Below are 24,477 nucleotides of genomic sequence, written 5' to 3'. Positions count from 1 at the left end.
GAGGATGGGCCTTTTGGTTCAGGCCAGTATGGTAAGGTAATCCTGCCTTCTTGTTCCTTGAGCACCACAGAGAAGGGTCAAAGCAGACACTTCTCCCTTATTTTATAGTCTACCAAAACTCATGTGTCTATGACCAAGTTCTACTTTCATCCAATGTTCCTGTTCTTTTTCCTGAACTCTACCCCTAATCCCTGCCATGTCCTGCCCTTCCCCTCTTCCTCTTCTATGTCAACTTTATTTCTACCCATATAGAAGGAAATATAGGCAAAGGATAAGAAGGAATTGCCAACCCCAAGAAAAATGAGATTAACACAAGTAGCCTCTTAACGTCCTGGGATCCTCAGAGTTAAGGAATTAAAGAATGAATTTTAACCCAAGGATTCTAGACTTAAGAGTGGAGGCAGCAAGGGAAAAGACTGAAGGCTAAACAGCGGTCTCTGAGATGTGGTGAATAGAGTAACTAAACTTGGAACCAGAAAACCCCGAATATGAAACGTGTTTCTCATACCAGTTTCATGATCCTGGGCAAAAAACTTAAAACTTTTTCAGTTTGCTCAACTTTAAAAAAAAAAAAAAACTGACACTGGTCTCCAATTTTTTCCCCCAGTTCTAATTCCATGATCCTATGAGTAATGGGGATTGGAACCATGCTCACTACTTTTGATCCCACTCACCACCACCTGTCCCTGGGAGTAACCTCAAGCCTCTTGTTTTTTTCTGCCCCTGATAGGAATTCAGAATCTCTCAAGAGCGACCGATTTTCCATGCCCTAAATGAAGAATAGACAGTGGAACAAAGAGGAGGGGTATGTCTCCTCTTATGGAGTTGTAGAGTTTTACAAACCTCCTTACACCATCCAGGCCAGCCCCACCCTGCGCCTAACCAAAAGAGAGAAGAGATGAGATACCATCCCCACCCTCCTCTCCAATTAGATGGCTGACTTCTCTTCTTGGGCACTGAGCCAGATTCTATATCCCTAGACAGGAGATTCTCTGTCCCCTTCTGCATAGTATTACAGGAGCCAAAGGACTCCATCTGTTCTCTTCTACCTTCCCTCTTCTTCATCCCCAGATGTTATGAGCAAGAGGGACAGGAGAGCCAGGGTGTGTGAAGCAGGTCAGAAGATTCTAGTAGAACTTCCTCCAATCTTTTCTCCCTCTCTGGGTCTCTTGGCTTTCCTCTTAGACCCCTCTAGCATCTTTTTTTCATTCCCCAGCTATCTATCTCTCTTTCCTCCTTCCTCTCAGTCCACCTGAACTTTCTGACTATTCCCTGATTTTCTGCTTTTCATTCCATCTTCTTTATTATTTTCTATTCCCCTCCCCTCAATCCTCATCCCTTTTCTCTTCCTTGTTTCAGGAATCCAATGAAAATTTGTCCCAAGAGCTGCTATCAGCTATATCTATCTAAGAATTTTCTGAAAATAAGCAGAGACCTAGAAAAGCAGTCCCCATTCAGGAAAAATATAGGTATGGAACCAATAGAAAGCATCCAAGGGTCAGAGTGCTCGCCTGCTCTCAGTCTTATATCAAGTCTAGATCTGGCTGATGGAAAATTCCAACCATTGCAAGAACAAATCCAATCACTCTCCCAGGAAGAAAGCCTTTCAAACACTTGAAAACAGCAATCATGTCCCTTTTAAACCAGCTATTTTTTAGTCTAAAAATTCCCAGTTACTTTTAATCTGAAAGTTTATCAATACTTTTCCAAAAATGTAAAACCTAACTGTGGTTTGGTCAGGGCCAAAAAGAGCAGGACCATTTCATTCCTGGATACTATGCCTATGAATACATTACCTTTTCTGGTTGTTATATTGTACTCAGCCATTCCCTCTTCCAATTGTTTTCAGAGAAACTATTACCTAGGCTTGATACCCCCATTTCTTATTATTAATTTGGGTTTTTTAAATCCATATTAAATTTACACTTATCCATATTAAATTTTATCTCATTAGATTTGGCCCAATGTTCTAGTCTGTCAAGATCTTTTGGGATCCTGATTCTATCATCCAATATTATGGTCTTCTTCAAGAAAGGACAAAATCCTCACATCTCTCCTGGCCTTGGGTCATCAGCAAATTTAATAATTATTTAAGTCATTGATTTTTAAAATGCCTTGGATATCATAGGACTAAGAATAGATGTCTGGAGACCTTGCCTAGTAACTACTCTCCAAATTCACATTGAGTCATCACTGACTCATTGGGTTAGGCTATTCAAACAGGTGAATCTGCTAAACATACCATTATCTAGCCCACATCTCCCTCCATCTCACTCACACATGTACATGAGAATCTTTGCTAATACTTTTCATTTTTTCCAAAAAAAAATAAGTTAATTAATTCCATGCCATTTTTCTAAGTTATCAGTCTAATGACTGTCAAAAAAAGAAAATGATGGCGGGTTCTGTTTCAGAGGAAACCATGCTCTGATCACTCTTTCCTTTTCCAGATATCTAATAACCACCCCTTTAATAATAATGGAATTTTATCAGGAATTAAAATCAAATGCATTGGCCTATAGTTTTCAGATTCATCTTTTTTCCTTTTCAAAAAGAAAACTGAGATAATATTTGCCTTTCTCCAATTCTGTAGCAGCAATTCTATTCTCCATGATTTTTCAAAGATCACCAACAGTAGTTCAGCAATCTCATTGGTCAATTTTTTTCACATACGGTTTTGGGGGCCTAGTTTTGAAACTAAAGGCAGCCATAACTTTTATTACATTTCCCTATTTATGTTAAATATCAATTATCTATTAGTAACTTCTTTTCTGTAATTTTCAAGACCAAATATTTATTCTCCTTGACAAGAAAGACCAAAATACAGAAGTAACAAAGCCATGAAGTTATGTCCTCCACTTTCAATCTAGTATTTTATAATAGCAATAGAAAACATTTAGAGTGTTAAGATCTGAAGAGGTCTATATTATATTATTTTGCATGATCCTTCCAACAACCTTGCAAGGTGGGTGCTATAATAAGTCAATTTTTCAGATGAGTATATTCAAGTAGTTCAATGACTTGCCCAAGGTCATATTGACTATGTAGATGTCTAAACAGAATTTGAACCAAGATCATTCTAATTCTAAATGTAGCTCCATTTTCAGCTAATTACATAGCCTCCTATTGTTTTATGAACCATAGGGTTGAGGAAGAAGGAAGATAGCAGATGAGGGTACTGAATGCATATTTTGAGTTTCACCAAATACTGTGGAAAAGGCAGAAATTGTTCTACATGAATTTGTCAAGTGATATCCAAAATTAATAGAAAGCAATGTAATCCAGGTTACCTATGTTTTCTAAAGAATTTATTTTCCACCAGTTTAGACTACATCACAAACCTGCTTCAGCAGACTGACCCTTGGAAAGGACGCAGGGAAGCAGTCCCAAGTCCACCTACCTTCCATGCTGTCCTCACGATGCATGTTGAAATTGTCATAGGAGTCCCAGCGGATGAGAGGGTCAGAGGTGTTGTAGTCCACAGACACACTTGGTCCATTCTCCAGATGTTCCATTCCTGGGTGGTTGGAGGAAAGGGAAGTAGGAAGAAGTTAACATTAGAAAAAAGAAGATAACATTATTATTCCCCTAAAAAAAAGTCTCTAAGCAATTTCACATTATCTTGAGACCACAAAGAAGGAAAATGAGGTATAGGTTGGGTCAGGGGCCCATCCAAGGGTCAATAGCCAAGCTGATCAAGGAACCCCAGAGTCTGGGACCTAATGCTACTAATAAGGCTTATGTCCAGGTCATAAAACAGGGCCTAGAAAATGAAGCCCTTAGAAAATTGGAAACTTCCTTGTAGGTAACTCTCTAGCCTTCTGAATTACTCCATCCCATGCTCCCTCTTCTAAAACAATCATGAAAATGCCAGAAGAATATAATGGTCTCCCACTGGAAATAGGAAAAATGGGTTTAAGAAGATTCATCCTGACTGGGGTCAAAGACTGTGAGAAAAATATGCTGGCCCATGTATGCAGAAAGTTCTCAAGAAATGCTAAATTTAACTGACCTATGGTCAGTCTAGAACAGAGGCTTTCAACCTTTGGCAGTGTGAAGGAAACTTATGGATCTCTTCTAAGAATAATTTTTTAGATGCATAAAATAAAATACATATAATTACAAAAGAAATCTACTTAAATTGAAATAATTATCAAAATATCTTTTAAAACAACTTTGTGAGTCCCACATTAAGAACCCCTATAAGAATCAGGGAAGTCTAAATGCCCTTGGATTTTCTAACGCTCATCTCACTCATCCCCTCCCTTATTAGGTTGTTCCCTCAGTCCAAATCAACAGAAGGCTCTCCCAGTCCAAAAATATTTCCACAAAGAAAGACAACTCAATTTCAATCAGTCATGTCTACTAAAGCTTAGTCACCTTTGATGTCCTTCAAACTCTCCTAAATCCTTTCTTCAACCTAGACCATCTTCTTTTCTTTCTTCCATGAGCTGAGACTATCAGGTCACCAGCTTCTGTCTAGCAACTCTATTAAAGCCTATTATTTAACCGAGCTTCTCATCTTTAGGTTAAATCATTCAAGTTCCTTTACTCTCTTCTCACGAATATTACTCCTTTGTCCTTCTAACATCTTCATGCCTTTTCTCTACCCTCTATCTACAGCCTTCTTTATCTGTGGAACCTAGAGATGGACACAGGATTCTGACCAAGGCTGATAACTGTAGAGAATAACTTATTGGTTCCTATACTAGTTAACTACTCCAATACCAGTTTCATGGGGTGGTGGGAAGTATCCTAGATGAGGAGTCAGGAATCTTGGGTTGATATCTTAGATCTTCTGGGTCTCACAAACATTTATTAAGAGTGCCAGGAACTGTGAGATAAGGGGGTTAAACCAGAATAATTTCTAATTCATCTTATCTCCTTTTGTACTATTTTTCCCACAGTTCAGTCATTGATTTTCATTCAGTATAGCTGGACTTCACTCAGATGCCCAAATATTTATCTGCTTTCTAATTTTTGAATGAAGGATCAATATTGAGTTATGGGCCAAGGTTAGGGAGCAGCACAGAGGAGGTATAGATAGGGTAGAAAATAAAAGGAGATTATACCTTGAATTTTTTCAGGGCCATAAGAAAATACAAACTCTACTTTGCCATATTCTGGAAACCGATCATCTGAAAAAAAAGAGAAAGAAAAGAAGTCTTCCATCAGCTCCCAGAAAAGATTCTGAGAATTCCTAGCCCCTGACTTCAGCACAGACACATCATTTTCAACATATGTGGTCCAGAAGACATTAATGGGGATCACCTTGGGGTGTGCCGGTAAATATTGAGCAGCTGACTCTCTCTAAAAAAAAAAGTATGAATCCACTACATGCTTTTAAGGTTAAACTATGTTATTCATATTTTCTCCATCACCTTTTTAAGATTTGAAGATTCACAAAACATTAAATCGTCCTGATTTATAGTAAGTGCAGATTTCTGAAGTGTACATGCTCACAGTGAAAATTTACCAATAGGTTCCAGCACACTCTTGAGATCACTCCCCCTTTCTAGACTGAATCATGAGCCTTTCCACCATCCTCCCCAGCTCTCCTCCCTGCTCTCCCTGGCACCAGTCCCATTCAGCTAAGGGTTTCATTCCAGATAGTGAAGGGATAGGCATAGGGGAGGATGGAAGGGGGGGAGTCAAGGGATTGAAATAGTGAATGGGGATCCAATGTCCTACACCTGAAAGTTAGAAGTCCCAAAGGGGGAGAGAAAAGGAGGGCAATGAAGAAAAGACACAATAGGAGAGGAGGAATGGAGTGAATTGGGAAAATGTCACTAGAGAACCATTTGCTAGAAAAGGAAGGAGCTCCATCTCAAACTGTCTTTCCATCCCTTCTTCCATGCCCCACTCTCAAGAGCCCTACCTTTGAAGGCTTCATCTAGGTCCTCCTTCCCAAAGACAACAGCCAGATCATGGATGGCACAGGTGTGGAATTGAACTCGGAAGATAACATCCCGGGCTGGGCTTCGAAACTTTTTGTGATAACATTTCAACTGGGCCAGAAACAGGGAGGGGACACTGGTCAGGCTCACTGAAACTTGAAGACCACCTTGGGGGAGGGGAATGAGAGAGAGCGCCAGCCAGTACCCACAGATTTCAGAATTTATCTCTAGTTTCAGGGAGGAAAATCTCACCACCACCAGACAAAAATCTCTTAGAGGTCTCCTCACCCTACAGGTATTCTTTCAGCCAACAAGGTTAACAAAAAAATGGACCATTTTAAGAGGCTTCAGCAGAGTCTGGGATGGGTTTAAATTGTAAAAAATAGAAACTTATTCTTTAATTAATATAGAAATTACACTATGATGCAGTAAAAAACATTGCTGGCTTTGGAGTTGGAGGCCTCAGTTTCCTAAGCTGCAAAATTAGAGAAATGGACTAAATAGCTTCTAAGGTCCTTTTCATGTCTTAATCTATGATTCTATAATCTTCTGTAGAAAATGCTCAATGACAAGGTGATAAGGAGGGATTTTGTTCTTTATGATATTAGGACATAGAGCTAGAAGTTATATTCTCTCCAGACAAGAAACAAATATATTACTTTTATATTTGTATAATATCTAACTTTCCAAACTACTTTTAAGCACCATAATAATCATAATCCAGTAGAATAAGTATGGCAGCTGTTATTCCCATTATACAAAGGCTAAACCAGGTTAAATGACTTGCTCAAGCATATGGTTATTTCTACAATTTCAACAAGCAACTTTTTGTATTTTAGATTGTACCTGTCATTTCCTTCTAGAAGTGCTGAGTAAGAAACTACCTCTAATTAATGCAAATGGAATCTTCTCTGCCATTTGAAGACTTAAAAAACATTGCCTTGAAGCAATGTAAAGACTGACAAATTGCCTTCTGTGGGGGGTGGGGGGAAGGAAGTAAGATCAGGGGAAAAATTGTAAAACTCAAAATAAATAAAACCTTTATAAACAAAACAAAAGCATTGCCTTGGACACCAAGAGGTCAGGTGACTTATTTAGGGGTTCAAAGGCACAGTTTGAATCCAGGTCTTTATGGTTCCAAAGCCAATTAATTCTCTAGCCACCAAGCCATACATCCTCTCAATTCACATCTCAGGAGAAAAATCTGAACTATTGCCTGGATCTCTTGATTTCTCGTTCAAGTTTCTTTCTACTTTACTGTCCTGCCTCTAGGTCAAGAGAAAAGGACTGCACCTACAAAGAAACAATGTCCACCTATGGAGTCTGTGGTTCTCACTGGTTGTTGCAGTTCTCTATGACCTCTGAAGAGGCAGGAGCAGGAGTAGCAACAGTAGGAAGAGAAGGATATGCAGGACAGAGGGATTATCTCTAAAAAAGGAAGCATCCTTACCAAGATGTCTCCCTTCAGAAGCAATCCAGGTTCAATGGTGATACAGATGCTGGTCTGGCTGTCTCCTTGGACATTACTGTGAAGAGAGATGGAGAAAGAGATAGATGGAAAGAGAAAAGTAGAGAGATGGAGAGAGGCAGAGAGACAGAGAGAAGAGAGAGAAAGAAAGAGAAATAAATTTAGGACAAGAACAAAGACTTCCCAACATCCTATGTGGTTGGGAGAACACATAGATTTAGATCTACAGTACTGATGTTCACTAAAGCCAGATGAGTGAGAAAGAAAAGTACAGATTCATGTATAAAGTACACTATCTTTTTCAGGTCCTTTTAGTATATAGCACTTTAGTGATGAGAAGGTATAGCTTCTTGGCCCTTTCTAGTAGTGACAGGGAAGACACTCATTTCTGAGAAGAAATACATACTAGATTCCAGAAGTGTAGACAGGTTGCATGGCTTGGTAGATCCTGAGGAAAGGTCGGCAACCTAAAAAAAAAAAAACAACAAACAATAGATAAGGATATTCAATAGATAGAAGATGAAACAAAAACATTATGGGAAAGAAAACAGAGGAACAAGAAGAAGAGAAAAGGCATAGGTAGAAGAGAGGGCAGAATGAGGAAGAAGGAAGGAAGGAAGGAAAGAAGGAGCTGGAGAAACTGAGGCAATTGGAAAAGTGGAGAGATTGAAACCTATCAGCCACTGACCTCCTTTGGATTCAAAGTTGGGAATACCGTGCATAATGACATGGTGTAGGAACAAAGGCTTGTTGTTCATTTTGATGGAACCGGAAAGCAGTCCACTGAAGTAATGGACGTACCTGCAAGAGGTAGACATCAACCCTTCAGCATGGTCTTTCTTGGGAAGAATTACTCAGAGGACGATTCAATCTATTTCCCCCCTCAGTCCTCAATCATGTAAGAAATAGGGCAAGAGGGTTTTCTATGACTGTAGGTTATAGAATTAGTCAATGGAGGAAATATTTTTTTAAAAAGTTGAGAAAGTCATAGCTAAGTATGTTTGCTCCTGAGAGACAGGGAAAATGGCAGCACAAAGGACAGAATGACAAAGGACAATATCACCCAGAGAGTCCAGTCCTTGTCTTCTAGAAGCAGGAAAACCTCACAGAAGAATATGGTGGCAAAGGGACACTGGATTTATTAGCAATCGAACTTTATGGTAATATAAGCAATCAAAGAGAAGCTCAGTGTGGCAATAGTGATCACCCTTGAAAAAAGTACATCCTTCATTCCCCAGCCTTCCCCCTAGGAGAACAGTGAGGTGAGATAAAGCCGATGTTTTCCAAGTCTAATTATGGCTCTAGGCAAGAGGATGATTCTATCTGAAGAGCAAAAGATGGAGGGTAGAAGTGTTTAATGGAAATCTCTGATGGCCAATAACACTACATTACACACACACACACACACACACACACACACAGACACACAGAGAGAGAGAGAGAGAGAACAGAGGAAGAGGGGATAGGATGCAACATAAGAAAATGGGGCTTGAGATGAGTCACTGAATAGAACTTCCTGACTGAAGGTTACAGTAGGGGTTAGCAAGAGAGGATGTGGCTTCCCTAGAGATCTTTAAGAACTTTGACTATCTGACCTAAAAGAAGAATTCCACAGTCTAGAAATAGGGATAGGATCAAGAAGACCATATAGGGTGGCAAGGCCAGTCCAAAGCAGTCACTAACCCATCCTCTTTCACTATACTCACAAAGAGACCTCCAGTGCCCCCTCGTGGTCTATCCTGAATTCTTTCCCTGTGTCACTATTTACTATTCAGTTCAAATCATCAAATTTACAGAAAGACTTCTGTATACTAGCTACGGCCCTGCCACACTATCTTCAAAATCTTGTACTCTGAAATGAATCCTACAATTTCACACTGGAAATTATGGGAGAGGGCAACTAATGAATGGTAATGGATTTTCAGGAAGGTAGGGAGAGATCACTTAGAGCTGAGGCTAAGCTTCATTGGGGGCGCCTGTAGACCCCAGAAATCCTGTTTATTGGTTGTATAACCTAGGATTCAAAATATCTGACCTCTATGTGCCTCACTTTCCTTATCTAAAAAAATTGAAAGTGTTAATTAAGCTAAATAATTCTGAAGATTCCTCTAACTTGAGAAGTTAGGATAGATCACTGGACAAATTCAAAGCAAATTCAAATCAAGCAAATTCATCTTCCTGAATTCAAATCCAGCTTCAAACACTTACTAGTTTGTGACACTAGACAAATCACAATCCTAATTGTCTCAGTTTCTTCATCTGTAAAATAAACTGGAGAAGGAAATAGTAAACTACATCAATACCTTTGCCAAGGAAACCCCAAATGGGGTCATGGAAAGTCAAACACAACTGAAAAACAACTGAATCACAATTCTAACTCTAGAGCCTATGCACCTAGATAGGGTAGAGAAAAATCATTTCAAACATGGAGGATAGAGTGGCTTGGAAAAAGGAAAGGACAGGATGAGACGAGTGAACAGAAAATATTTCAGTTGGGTTGGAACATGAAAATGAGCAAAAGACAATGTAAAGTAGGCTAGAAAGGTAGGCGAGGGACACATCGTAGAGGATCTTAAATGTATTCTGGAGAAAAGTTATAATTTCATGTACAACTTTTTTAGTTGTTTTCACAGAGGTAACAACAACAGCCAGAATGGTATAATTGAAAAGGAACTGACTCTGGAGCTAGAGAAACTAGGTTCATACCTCAGTCTATATGACTTTGAATGACACTTGAGGCCTCGGTTTATCTTTAAAATAAGGGGGTTAGGTAAGATGGCCTCTGCACTCCCTTCCAGCTTTAAATCTATACCTCAAGAATAAAAAGAAACAACAAAGAAAGATCTATCCTCTTAAATACATTCATACTGGGAAGTTGGAAAGAGAAAAAAACAATGAATGAAACAGAGTCAATGAGTTAGGAGGACAGCCAAGAATAGTTTCATAGAAACCAAGGAAAAATCAAAAAACCTAAAGAAGGTATTGTCAAGAGATAAAAGACTAAAAAAAGTCAAAGAAAATAAGGACTGAATTCAGTCATCAGTATGCTGCTAGTGATTTCTGAGAGATCAATAATAGGAGTATTAGAGAAGAATGTAGATTGTAAAAGGAAGAGGGTAATGAGCAAATAAAAGTATATCTAAATATCTAGCAATGAAGGGAAAGGGATAACAGGGTCACAGGAAGTTGTTCTACCAGACTTGGAAAGAACTTTGGAGGTCATAATACAGTCCTCCACCCAAGGCTATAATACCCTCTGTAACAGCCTTCACAAATAGTCATACCTTTGCCAAAGTACTATGTACTTTGTCTAAGTACTTTCCCTCTCCAGTGCTCATTGGCTCACAGGGATCTCAATTTTATTTAGATAACTCTAATTCTTAGCAAGTTTTTCCTTATAAATATTCAAACACTCAAATGAATCTATGATCTCATTGATTCAATGTATATAAGTCCATCCCTTGTTGGAGGGGTGTTCTCTCCAACAATTCAAATTTCATGTCTCCCTATCCCATGGGATTCTTATTCTGGTCTTCCTGAAATTTCACCACAGCAGAACTATCTAATATGATGGAGGTTTTTCTCACTTTCTTTTGACATCAAGAAGCACTCTGGATATCCTCTTATCCTTTATTCTTTTTTGTGTATGTCACTTTAAGTTTAATTGATGCACTTTGTTTTTTATATTACATATTTTTACATATTACTTCAATTATTGATCAGTTTCTTATAAAGTAAAAGTTAAGTAATACAAATAATAATAATATGAACAATAAAGGGCAATGTAAGTGGGAAGGTATATTCAGGGAGAGATAAGTCATAAGCAAAACAAATCTTTAACTTAGAAAGTTCATAATAAATAAAAGGTTAAAAGAGGGGGAAGGAGTAATACCTTATACAAGGAAAAAGAATTAAAGAAAAAGAAAAGTATTCAAGAATAGAATGGAAAGAGGAAGCTAGATGGTGCAGTGGATAGAACACGGGCCTGAGTTCAAATCTTAGCTCAGACACTTGATAATTACCTAGCAGTGTGATCTTGGGCAAGTCATTTAATCCCATTACCTTCCAAAAAATAGAATGGATGGAAATAAACAATCTATTAACATAATTGTGAATGTGAATGGGGTAAAGTAGAAGACATTAGCAGAATGGATTAGAAATCAAAATCAACAACATGCTGTTTATAAGAAAAACACTTAAAATCTAAAGATATATACAAAGAATTGAAATAAGAAGAAAAATCTATTATACCTTATCCCTCAGTATCAACATGAGTCAAATACACCTTTTCTTTCTGTCAAATCTATCTACTCTTTCTGTACATTTCTATTATGTCCTCCTGTTCTTTGAAGTTCCTCATCTGCTCCTGCATCAACCTTTCCATTTCCCTAATATTTTAGTTCTTTGGAGTAAGCGGTGATGCAAGTCTTGCTGCCAAATAGCAGTATTGGTAAATATTTTCATTGAAAAGACAGACCTTTACTGTTATGGAAACTTTGGAATCAGTAAAAGTGTTTCTGCAATTTCCCAATTTAGACCTCTCTCCTCTCCTTTACAACTCTGGCCAAGGTCACTGTTGAAAAGTTCTATGGGTTGTCCATTCAGATGCATATTAAAATATAAGCAATAGTCATTTTTCATTCATTTGAGCTTTCCTATGCTGATGGACAGGTCAAGTTTTTTAAATGATTACAGATCTTTTCTTGGAGGCTCTTTCAAATCTTGAGGTTTCATATAATCCAATGTCATCTTCAAACATGAGCATCTAAAGGACCTCACTATCTACATGGAATTCCTGCCCACTGTGCTCTGTACTAAATCTCCTATAATACAGGGATATATATTTTTGGTGAGCATACCTCTCCCAGTTTTTCATGTCTTACCTAATATTTATCAGAGACCTATTGAATAGAGTTATCTGTTGAAACATCTTCCAAGGAATCCAGAATAATCTTAAAATATGGATGAAGGACATCTTGATGTAAAAGAGTACCATAAAGTACCATTTTGTTCTAGGATCAAATGTTTTTTTCCTAATCAAAAAGCATTAAGCACAATAAGAGCTTCTTTTCCCTACATCTTTCAGTCAGTTGTGAGATAAGGATCTCTTATGGATAACTTGCAAAGCTTTGCCTGTTGCTTGGTCTTACATTCATAAAAGATTACCTTGATTCATTTAGTTGACGCTCATAAAAACTTTGTACAGATATAAAGCATAGAAATGAGTAATTTAGTTTATTAACAAGGCTGAGGTTTTTTCACATCTTCTATATCTTCCCCTCCTTAAGATACCTTGTATTGTCCATCAAACACCTCACAATTGTATCACAACTAGAATAGATCTTATATATATATATATATATATATATATATATATATATATATATATATATATATATATATATATTTAATCCAGATGTTTTTTCCCATTTTTGTGCTTTAAGGTGATTTCTACCTCCTCTATAAGCACTTGAAAGAATGTAATGTTAGGGTCCAAGTACAGTGGTTCCATGAGTCTTGATGGAATAAACAGTTTGTTGAAATGGTTTTTGTAAGCCTTTTCCATTTTTCTTCTCTTTGTTGTTTTCTTTTTAATTTCATCTTTGAATACCTTTGGAATGACTTTGTTTAGTTGAACATCTTGCCAAGTTTTCTTCAAATTAGTCCACCCTCTGCTGTGTCTCTGCTTTATAGAATGATATTGTTCATAAGCATACATCATTCTTCTTCATAAGATTTCTACAGAGAAGCTTATATTTTAGCCCAATGTTGCCTTTGGCAGACATCTCTCTCCATTTGGCAAGTAAGTTAAATGTTTGCTGACTAAGGTGCTTGCTGGGGTTCTTTTGGTCTCTTTGTTATAGCAATTAACTTCTGGATAAAGTTATCAATGTCAATGTTATTTTCAATGTCATTGTTATATCTGATGTCCTTTCCCATTTTTTATTTTTACTAGTTTGTTTAAATAATTGAGGGTTAAATTTTCTAAATTATATGCATATCTTTTTCTCATTATTATTCTTTCTTCTTGTTTATTATAAATTCTAATCTTAGCTCTGAAGACCTGCTGGTCTGACTGTGAACAGACAGCCAACTCTGGGATAGCTCCCACATCAATAAAAAGTCTTTTCCTATCTATGAAAATGAAATCAAGTTCATTCCTAGTGATGTTATTTGATGCTTACCTTGCCCAGTGTCTTCTAAAAGTGTCTTCTTTTTTTAAGTGTAGATAAGAAACGGATGAGTTTTCTGACCAATCTACAAGTCTTCAGAACCACACTTTCCCATATATTTATCTCCATCCTCATCTTTTCCCATCCTTGCAATGAAGGCACCAAGTATCAGAGTATATGTTGATTTGATCTGAAAGCTCTCCAATTCTTCATAGAATTTCTCTACTAGAGGAACAACGGGGCATAAACTTGCCCTGTCAAGCCTCCTCTTCTCTCCATTAAATATTCCTAGTTCTTTCAATGTAATTTAAAGTTTTTCTTCAACATCTCTTAGAGTAAGAAGTTCAGTATCACCTCTAATCTGTCTAGTCATAGAAGGGAAACTGAGGCTAGGAGAGGACCACACAAAGTTGGGAAGGATTGGGGGGGAAGGCAAAGAGAAAAAGTCTAAAAGCCAAGCATCATAGTGTATCATTCTAGAGTAGATGTGTCTACCCATAGCCACTAGGCCACAATCAGCTTTAAAACATTACATTTTATTATTCTACTCACTGGTAATATGGCTTACATTGTAGTCATAATTCTATATATAGTTTTTCTTGGGCAATATGACCCAGAAGAGCATCTGCAATATTCTGCCTATTACTGGTCATCCTCTTGTCATTTTTTTTCTATTAGTCAGAAAGCCTTCAAGTGAAGATGATCAGAACATTTCCTGATATGGTGACGTGACTGCAAAACTTTACCCTAATTGGGTAATAAATAAATAAATATTTATTGAATGAATGAATAGGAAGTCTACCATCTTAGTGGTATCTGAACTTGTGACCAAGATCATTACTCTTCCTCTGTTCACAGGCTACTTCACTGAACTGTTTCAAGGATTCAAATACACACAGAAGGGGCACCTAGGTGTGGCTGCCTTTGGCTACTAAGCCAGGGTAATCTGATGGGCACCAGTCTTCCCTATTCAGTCTCCTTTCTCTGCCCTTCGCCCACCCAGCTGACAGGAAACCCAGAGTGGCTGGATCCCTATCAAGACCCCAGATCGTGCCAACAGGATATGTGTGTGTACAAGGGGACAATGAGCCCTGGAGGGGACAGACAGGGGAGCCATGGGTAAAGGCTCTCCTTGGGCAATACTTCTCTCTTTATTCACAGTAGAACCACAGAATCAGAGACCTTGAAGAGATAGAAATGACAGGAAAGTAATGTGTAGATGTATTATATATATATATATATATATATATTATATATATATATATATTAAGTAGATGAAGGTATGTTTTTATCATCAGTCATAAATAGACAGGTAAGCAGATATAAACATACATAAAAGCATCTGTGAATAAGAAGATATACATAAATAACAAATACATATTCATATAGTGTTTCCCAGTTACAATGCACTTGATAGATATGATTTCATCAAGTCTTCTCAAAAACTCTGTGGCACAAGCAATGTAAAGATTATTTCCTGCATTTTACAAATGAGAAAATAGAGGTTCAAAGAATAACAGGGAATAGTTATAAAGAGCTTTAAGGATTGCAAAACACTTGGCAAATACTTTTTCATTTTCTCCTCAGATAAGATGAGGAGATGGTGCTTTTATTATCCTCATTTTATAATTGAGAATCTGAGACAAATATCAGGTCACCCAGTTAGGAAGCATCTAAAGGTTAAATTTGAACTCAAGTCTCTTTGATTCCAGGCCAACCACTCTGTACCACCTAGATAACTAAAAGAAAAATTGAAAGACTTGCCCAAAGTCTCTGCCAAGGTTGCCCACAGCTAGTAACTAGCTCAGAGCTCATCTTCCAAATTGAAACCACTCAGAATTTTTCTCACACTTCACCACCAAGTATAAGTTACATGTGATTTCTACAGAGGAATCCCCTGGATGTATGATTGTGAGGCATCAGTGGAATCTGATCATTCCCCATGATGCCCCCAAACCATATCATTACCCAACATTTTGCTTATTGCTCTGTCCTTTGATTCAAGGACTGCATTGAAACTTCTAAGGACAAAAAAGAAATGACCAGATTACATACCCAGCCCCCTCTACACTGAGCAATGTGAAGACTGTTCTTTGATCTGCAGCTGTTATCTTGGTGGCTTTTTGCCAGAATCTTTGCTCAAAAAAAAAATAGAGCTTCCCTGTTCCCAACCCACATCGCCAAAGGCATACTAGCCTTGTCTACTACTGCCATTATTCCTTTTTAGTTATCCCCATGGTAGAAAGGGCTGGTCCTGAAACTGCTTCATTAGCCCTGCCTACCAGTTCAATTCTCCATTTTAGTTCTGAAGAAGCTGAGATTAGTTAATGATATAATTAGTTGTCATTTATATGGTACTTTCAGGTTTTCAAAGAGCTTTGCATACATTACCTTTGTAATAATAATAATAATCCTTCCAGGTGGATGTAACACAGGTATCATTATTCCCATTATATAGGAGATGAAATTGAGACCCAGAAAAACTAAATGAGTTACTCAGGATAGTTCATAGCAGAGGTGGGATTCAAGTTTGGAACTACTAGACTCCAAATCCAATGCCCTTACCATTAAAATGCACTGTCTTTTTTTTCCTAGATAAGAAGGCTAAGTTAATAGGTTAAGCTGGAGGATTTAGGGCCGGAAGTTCTGCCTGACATTGAATGAACATTCACCAGTTGTAGAGAGAAGTAAGAAGAACCAGGAAAAGAATGCATGTAATAACATGGTCAAAAAGAACCCTTAAAGACTTAAGAATTCTGATCCATGAAATGGCCAATCTTAATTCCAGAGAACCAATGATGAAGCCTGACAAAGAGGAAAAGAAATCAAGATGTAGAATGAGACATTCATTTTTTAACATAGTCAATATGGGAATGGGTTTTGTTTGACTGTGCATATTTGTTAAGAAATTTGGGTTAGGGCGGCTAGGTGGTGTAGTGGATAAAGCACAGGCCCTGGAGTCAGGAGTACCTAGGTTCAAATCCGGTCTCAGACACTTAATAATTACCTAGCTTTGTGGCCTTGGGCAAGCCACTTAACCCCATTTGCCTTGCAAAAACCTAAAAGAAAAATTGGGGTTAGGGGCAGCTAGGTGGCACAGTGGATAAAGCACTGGCCCTGGAGTCAGGAGGACCTCAGTTCAAATCCAGCCTCAGACACTTAATAATTACCTAGCTGTGTGGCCTTGGTCAAGCCACTTAACCCCATTGCTTTGCAAAAACCTTTTAAAGGAAAAAAAAGAATTTTGGGGGTTTTTTAAACTCAGTAAGGAGAGAGGAGGTAAAAGAGAGAGAAAATAAATGCTGGTTAATTTTTTAAAATTAAGTGTAACTTAAAAATAAAGTTCAGCAGTATTTTGAGGTCACACCAATGAACTTGCTGAAGAAATCAGGTCTATAATGAGTCCAGTGGAACCCATAAACAGATTGGAGGTAAGACACAAGTACTGTTCTCTAAACCACAATATGGCATAGGGAGTAGAATTCTGTAATTAAATCAAGAAAACCTCAGCTCCAATTTTCCTTCCACCACTTACTAACTACATAACTATATGTAAGTCAATTCATCTCAGTTTCTTCATCTCTAAAACAGGGACTCCAGTGTTTTATAGTATATATCTTATAGGTTTGTTATAATGTTTAAATGAAATAATGCATGTGAAAATCCTTAAAATGTTATAAAAACATCTTTTGTCCCTTCCTATCCTATTATATCCTATTCTGTCTTTAGCTTTTAGTCACATCGTTGCCTTATTCTAATTATACCATTCTCCCCAAAGAAATTGGTCTGAAACTTGGCATTCTGAACCTCTTAGCAGATTAGGGCACCATTAAACAGTGAACCCCTTGCCTGGAAGACTACATTTGGTTGGCTCCCAGATCTAACTTCTCCAAAATTCTTTCTGACTTCAACAGTGTGGGCTAATTCATGGTCTCTACCTTTTTTCCCCTAGGCTCATTCTCAATTTATTCCCTTCACATATGAAGGAGAGAGTGTCTCAGTTCTATGCATCCCCATCACTTCTGAAGGGTAGACCAAAGACAAGTGCATTTCTCCCTGCACGTGTACTCTGAAACACAAAAATAAGAACTCATCCCAAAGACTAGTTCCCCCCATTACAAGTTAGGAAAAAACTTCTATCAGGATAGAGGTCTATAGATCTATGCTCATCTCACCACTAAAGTCTGTCCACATGGATATTAATATACTTTCTCTCCATGTTCCTGAGCACATCCCCTCTCTGTTGTGGTGTAGGAGACAATCCTGGACTATGAGTTGGGTGATCTCAGTTTGAATCTTGGTGCTCTTCTAATTAGTTGTATCATCTTAGGCAAGTCACATACTTCTTTGTGCCTCCTGCCTCCCCTCATGGAGATGTTGGGAGGATCAAAGGTATTTTAAATTATAAATCATTTTCTCCCTCCCTGATGCTCCTGTCTTTCCTCCATTGGTTATCTTCAATTTATTTTGTTTGTACACAGTCGTTTTCATGCTTAGACTAGGCTCCTAGAGAGTAAGGGCTGTTTTTTTGTTTTTCTTTGTATCCTTAGTGATTAGCATAATGACTGGCATCTAATAGAGACTTAATAAATGCTTACTGTTTCTCAAAGGAAACATGATATCCGTAAGTTTAGAGTACCCAGCCCAGGTGTTTACATGAACTCTTTGTGCCCGACCTGTGGTAGAACATTTTGAGATCCTATTGGGCTGATCAGCCACAATCAGACTCACTGCAATTTGTCTCAAACATAATAGGTCATTTTGGTCTTCAATAATGAAGGCCAAGGGGCAGCTAGGTGGTGCAGTGGATAGAGCACTGGTCCTGGAGTCAGGAGTACCCAAGTTCAAATCCGACCTCAGACACTTAATAATTACCTAGCTGTGTGGCCTTGGGCAAGCCACTTAACCCCATTTGCCTTGCAAAAAATACCTAAAAAAATAATGAAGGCCAAGAACCAACTAAATATGAGTATAGAACATTGCCTACCCTCTCAGACTCACTTGATAGGTTGGTTAGTTTCAATGTTCTACTTTTTCTTCCCCTCTTTCTTTATATTCTTTGTTATAAGATTGAGTTTTCTAGTAATGAAATAGAGAAGGAAATATTTGAAAATTAAGGAAATAGTTTTAAAAAGATATCAAAACAATTGTTTAAATTATAAAATGCTAAACAAGTTTCAAGTATCATTTTTAATTAAAATACAGTCTCCTAAAAATGAACACAAGAGGTTACCCTAAGAGAAATTGGAAAGACTCATGGGTAGGTATGAATGGGGAGCAGCACATTATTAACAAAGAATTGGGCACCAGCAACAGCTCATCATTTTTGTACCCATAATAAATAGTACAAGACAAAGTATCTTAGAAGGAAAGAGAAACTCGCTGGAATATGGACACAGAATAAGAGGAGGAAGAACACCCTAGGATACCATAAAGCTGCTTCCAGGGAGAAAGTATACAAAATCAGGTCAGGATATATCTGGGGTATAGATAGAGGGGGTAGAGGAGGAAGAAAGCTCCTAGACATACCCACTTGAATTATTTTTGTTCATTAAGTGTTCATCTCAATTGTTCGAGGTTGTTGTCATTGTCTTCTGAGTTTTAGAACCCTGGGTCAAAGTTCTGATCACCCCACCCTAGTTAGAGCCTTGACAGTCATACAGAGATGTCCAATTCCCCTGCCTGTGAGCCCCAAGTGAGCTGCCAAACTCATGAGTGCACTAGAACTAACTGAAATATAGTTGGGACATGTTAAACAAGAATAAATAAAAATATAATACATATAATGTTAGTGGTTTTCTAAGGCAATATAAGGCTAGCAGGAATCAATTTCTATTGAGTTTGATGCCACTGAGATAACAGATGGAGAGTTATGCAATCTATTGATAATAGCATTTATATAGTGCTTTAAGGTTTGCAAAGTATTTTAAAAGTAGTATCTTATTTGATCCTTACAATGACCCTGGGTGATAAAGGCTACTATTATCTCCTTTTTACAGATAAGGAAACCAAGGCAGAAAAAGGTTAAATGACTTGCTCAGGGTCACAAAACTAGGAATTGATTTGAACTTCTCTAGGTTCAACACTCCAGTTGTCCATAGTATCTCTCTTTCAGGAGATAAGAGACTATGTAGTACAGTTGCAAGAGCATTGATTTTAATGTCAGAGGACCTACATTTGAATCTTTGCTCTGCTACGTATTCATTTATAAAATGATGGGATTGGTCTAAAGGACCTCCAAAAGCCTTTCTGTTTCTAAACCTATGGTTCTGTAACCAGGCCTATGGGTCATAGTTTTTTGACCCCAGATCTAGAGGAATGCCCCCTCCCCAAACACTGAGAAGACTCCTCATAGGAGATTTACAGGCAGTTATGGAAGGAATATTTAGTACAAGAAGTCATAGATAGGTTACTAACTTGGATGAGATCATCCATAGAGCCACTGAAGTAGGAAAGAATTATTAGCATATGAAAAGCTTTCCCTTCAGGACCCACAGACTGAAGCCCAAACATGGAAGTTTGGCACATACATACATACATACATACATGTGCCTAGTAATCCATTCTGCCCCACACCAGGAGGTAGTGGAGCTCATATGTAATACACACAAACACATGAGCTCAAAACCAACCTCTTCTGGGATGGCTGCCCCACAGGAACCACTTTGTCCTCATAGAATCTCTTCATGGCGAATCGATCCAGGGCCTGGTCTGCACTGTAGGGAGAAGACCAGAAAAGGAGACATTTGGAGAAACTGAACCCTGAAATGCCCAACATCTTGAGATGGATCCTCCAAGAGCCTAATCCCTTCATTTTACCAATGAGAATGAACCCTGAAAACAGATGGAACTTGCCCAAAGTTACACTGGCTGTCTTCTAATCCAGTTAGCAGACTTTCATAGAGTACATCCTGTCTGGCTTCCAGGTAAGAAGGGTCCCTCCCTTGAGCAAAAATGGAGTTCTCCCCCCTGCCCACAATGCAAAGAGATCTCTAGGAAGAAAAAATTTTCAGCCTTGCTGAGTGATTCTGATAGTGTCTCGGGAAATAGAAATCAACTTCAAAAGCCAGGGTTTGGTCAAGTTTACTGAGAATAATAAAATCAGAATCCCAGGGTGGGCAGGCTATACAGATGTCACTAAATCCATCCTTCTGCTTACAAGTAAGAAATGGAAGTGTCAAAAAAATACCACCACTTTTCCACTGGCATCTTATTAAGTAGAAAAAGAGGGGACAGGTAGCATGATCTCTCTCTCTGGAGGGTTCTCTTGACCTTAAATTCTGTCTTCATAGGTTTCTTTTCACCACCATTAACCTTGCTGTTGGGGCTTTATTGATCATATATAAAAATTCTGATGATTTATATGGATTTATTCCATATCCTGCCATTTTGCTAATGTAGCTCTTCCCCGCTATCCCATCTTTAAGAAGGAAGGCTGCCCATGGACTCCAGATTTTTGGAGACCTAGAATTAGAACCAACTTTTCTAAATCCTTCCCAACAGGTCCCTTCTATGAACTGAAGATCCTTAGTTACCACCTAGGCCACTTTCCTTCCTTCCACCTTCCTCCTATGAGCTTAACTATAGTCTTCAAATCATTGCTCCCCTCACCACCCAGAATTCAAAAGCCAAAACTAATTGACTTTCAGACCCCACAGGTCCAAATCAGATCTAGTTGTGGGGGCCCGAGGAAGCCTGAGTCCTGACTTCCTCATTCCCGGTAAGCTCCCACAGATGGCTGGCCAGACTTTTCCCTTCTCTACACCTAGTATCCCCCTTGTTAGCTCCCCAATTCTGGGGTCCCCTGCCACTCCAAATGTATCTCATCTTCATTGTCAGTAAGATGGAAGAGAAGAAATCACCTTTGTCCCTGCTCTCTCAGCTTAGGCAATAAATAACATGGGGTCCCTTTTACCTGGCAGAAATATTGCTGTAGTGCATGTAAGCAGCAATGACAACTCCAGTCCTGCCTCGGTTTCCCTGAAAGAGTCCAAATTACAAAGGCATTCACTCTCAAGGCCAGGCACACCTCAGTTTAACCCAGTAAAGAATTTCTACTCTAGATTTGCCAGTACAGCTTGAAAATCCTAACAGGGTTCCTTGTTAGGGACTGTTGTATGTGATAGCAATGTAAACTATCATTACCTGGTGTCCTTGAGCACCAGAGCCTTATTTTACTAAGAGCTACAGGAGTGAGAGTGGATTAATGACTGGGGAGGCATTTAAGCACTGGTATTTTGGTAAATAAAGAGAGACCTTGGACACCTTGGTGTACAAAGGGAGAACTTATCTTCCTTGTCTCCCACCCCTTCCATGCTCACCTGGGGAAAGATTGAGGGAGTCCAGAAAGGGACTCAACAGTTCCTGATGAAAAAAATGTGGTGTCTTTGTAATGAGGGATTTGGGTTTGCAGAAAAGAACAAAGGAGCTTCAATGGGAAGAGGGTTAAAAACGCTTCAGGTCTTAAACAAAGAACAGGCAATTGATCCACCACTATTTTTTCAGCCACCCACTCAGATCCACTTGGTGCCAGCCTGGCATTCTCTTCCTACCTGGAAGAGCAGCCCCAGAGGGTAAGGCATAAACATGCATGTCTCAGAGAAGGAAACACAGACACATACACACACACACACACACACACACACACAGAGGCACAGGCTTACAGAAACACAGTCAAAACATAAGAGCACCTGTACACAGAGAGATACATGAGTACCCCTCACACCCAATCCCAGACCCAGGTAAACAACAGGATCCAGGAGCCCACAAGACCACAGGGACAGAAATATAGCAATACAGGCACAAGGGGTGTGCACAAGCCCTGGGGCTCTGACCTTGTTGTGTAGGACCACGACATTGTGGGGGTTGGCGTTGAGCCACGTGTCCATCGCCTTGCAGACACTGCAGATCTTCTCCAGGGCAGGAGTGTGTAAGTCCGGCCAACCAAAGTCCAGCACCTAAGACACAGAGAGAAAAAAAAAAATTAGGCAACGGGGCTGAGAGGACAAGGCAAGAGTGAGGTACAGGTATAAGATATGTTTGGTCAAAATCATTCAGCAGCTGCCATCAGTAATGCACTTATATAGGTATCTCTACTATAGCTAGGGGAGGGGGGAAGAAGGAAGGAAGGGAGAAAGGAAGGAAGGAAGGAAGGAAGGGATGAAGGGAGAAAGGGATGAAGGAGGAAGGAAGGGCGGGGAGATGAAGGGAGGGGAAGGAAAGAAGGAAGGAAGGAAGGAAGGAAGGAAGGAAGGAAGGAAGGAAGGAAGGAAGGAAGGAAGGAAGGAGGGAGACTCCTGGGAATCAAGAAATGAAAAAGACAGAAGGGTGAATTCACCTCCCAAGCCCTCAGTTTTCTCATCTGTTAAATGAAGAGGTAACTTTCCTTGTCCTTTTCACTTCTAATAGCATTCTGTAGTAGTCAGACCATTGACTTTAGTGTCAAAAGATCTAGGTTAAATCCTGGCTCTGAAACTTATTATAGATGTGACAAATTTTTTCATCTCTGAAATAAGGGAGTTAAACTAAATGATCCTTAAGGCTTCTACTGGCTCTAAATCTGTAATTCTCTATAGGACTATACACAGAAAGAGCTTTCCGACTAAGAAAAATCAGCTCTAGTTGTGGGGGCCCAAGGAAGCCTGAGTCCTGATTTCCTCATTCCCGGTAAGCCTCCACAGATAGCTGGCCAGCCTTTTCCCTTCTCCACACCTCGTATCCCCCCTTATTGGCTCCCCGATTCTGGGGTCCCCTGCCACTCCAAATACCTCCAGGGCCTGCCAGCCTACCCTGAGAATGAGTGAGGAGATGACTGAAAAGGATGTGTGATCAAGATACCACTGATGGAGATCTGGAAAGACCAGCTCCTGCTTGCTTCCTAAGGCTCACCCAGGGCCCGGGAGCTGGTGCTTAGCCATAGCATTAGCAACTTCCCGAGAAAGGCCAGGAGCAGACTGGGCCCATCTCCTGGAGCCAGGACAGGTGGGTCAGGATCCCAATCAGATCCCTGGGCTGAAGGGGCAGAGAGGCCAGAACACAGATGCTTGCCAGAGGAGGTACAGGCATAGTCAAAGCAACAGGAAATCCAAGCTGGTTCCTGTTGCAGGGTTCAACTGTCTGTCAACGTCCTGAAGTCTAACCAAAATCTTACCCCCCCCATAAGGCTTCTTGAATATAAGCTCTGAGACCCCAGAGGACCTAAAATAACTGGGAGAAGGAACACCTGAGCTCCTTCTGTCTTGAACTAAGGTGGAGGGTGAAAGGATGTTTTATTTGTGGCACCAAGAGCCTGGAGGCCTGAGTCTCACAGAGCCCTTTTCCCAATTACCTATGGTGCCCTGTCCTGGTGCATGTTCATGCCCCTTCCCCCTTGCCCCAGGTTCTGGTCCCTTCTTCTTGATTAGGATTCTCCATCTTTCTGCAATTCCCACCTTGACCCTCCACCCACCACCTCCCCCAGCCTCAAAGGAGACAAGACCAAAGGAGATGTAAAGACTTCCAAAGGGTCTCCTCTGCTGCCTCCTGTTCACCTTGCAGTGGGGAACATACCTTGGAGTGGAGCTTCGTGATGTCATGTCTCCTCTCAGAAAGGTTAAAAAGCTGCAGGAAGAAAAAAGAACCAAGGATGAGGAGGGAGGGGAAGGCCAGTACTGGAGAGGGAGTCCAGAAGCAGAGCACCCTGACTTTTGTTGGCCTCCAGTCTGATGGCATTCAGGGCCACCCTGCTGAGCCACCTTCTAGGGAAGAGAGACAGCAGAGAGAAAGGGGGTACCACCGGGTTCCATCAAACTAGATCTCGATCTCTCTCTCTCTCTCTCTCTCTCCCTCCCTCCCTCCCTCCCTCCCTCTCTCTTCTTCTCTCATCTCTCTTTCTCTGTCATCTCTCTCTCTCCCCTACTAACTCTCTGTCTCTCTCTCTCTCTGTCTCTCTGTCTGTCTC

At 39.6% G+C, this 24,477-nt stretch overlaps 1 protein-coding gene across 14 annotated transcripts in view; it reads right to left on the bottom strand.

Moving 5' to 3' along the window:
- TNS1 (tensin 1) overlaps positions 1-24,477 on the bottom strand; it is a 324,376-nt gene that overhangs the window by 99,128 nt on the left and 200,771 nt on the right. For all 14 annotated transcript variants that reach the window (XM_074191391.1, XM_074191392.1, XM_074191394.1 and 11 more), the window contains 10 exons: positions 24,087-24,137; positions 22,373-22,495; positions 21,454-21,518; positions 20,171-20,254; positions 8,054-8,166; positions 7,772-7,832; positions 7,348-7,423; positions 5,879-6,008; positions 5,073-5,138; positions 3,401-3,517 (listed from right to left, as the gene is read on the bottom strand). In XM_074191391.1, the coding sequence (XP_074047492.1) occupies positions 3,401-3,517; positions 5,073-5,138; positions 5,879-6,008; positions 7,348-7,423; positions 7,772-7,832; positions 8,054-8,166; positions 20,171-20,254; positions 21,454-21,518; positions 22,373-22,495; positions 24,087-24,137 (886 nt within the window). The remainder of the gene's footprint in view (positions 1-3,400; positions 3,518-5,072; positions 5,139-5,878; positions 6,009-7,347; positions 7,424-7,771; positions 7,833-8,053; positions 8,167-20,170; positions 20,255-21,453; positions 21,519-22,372; positions 22,496-24,086; positions 24,138-24,477) is intronic.

This window comes from Macrotis lagotis, chromosome 6, assembly GCF_037893015.1.
Source record: "Macrotis lagotis isolate mMagLag1 chromosome 6, bilby.v1.9.chrom.fasta, whole genome shotgun sequence".
Taxonomy (NCBI): Eukaryota; Metazoa; Chordata; class Mammalia; order Peramelemorphia; family Peramelidae; genus Macrotis; species Macrotis lagotis.
This window is presented reverse-complemented; position numbering and strand designations above follow the sequence as displayed.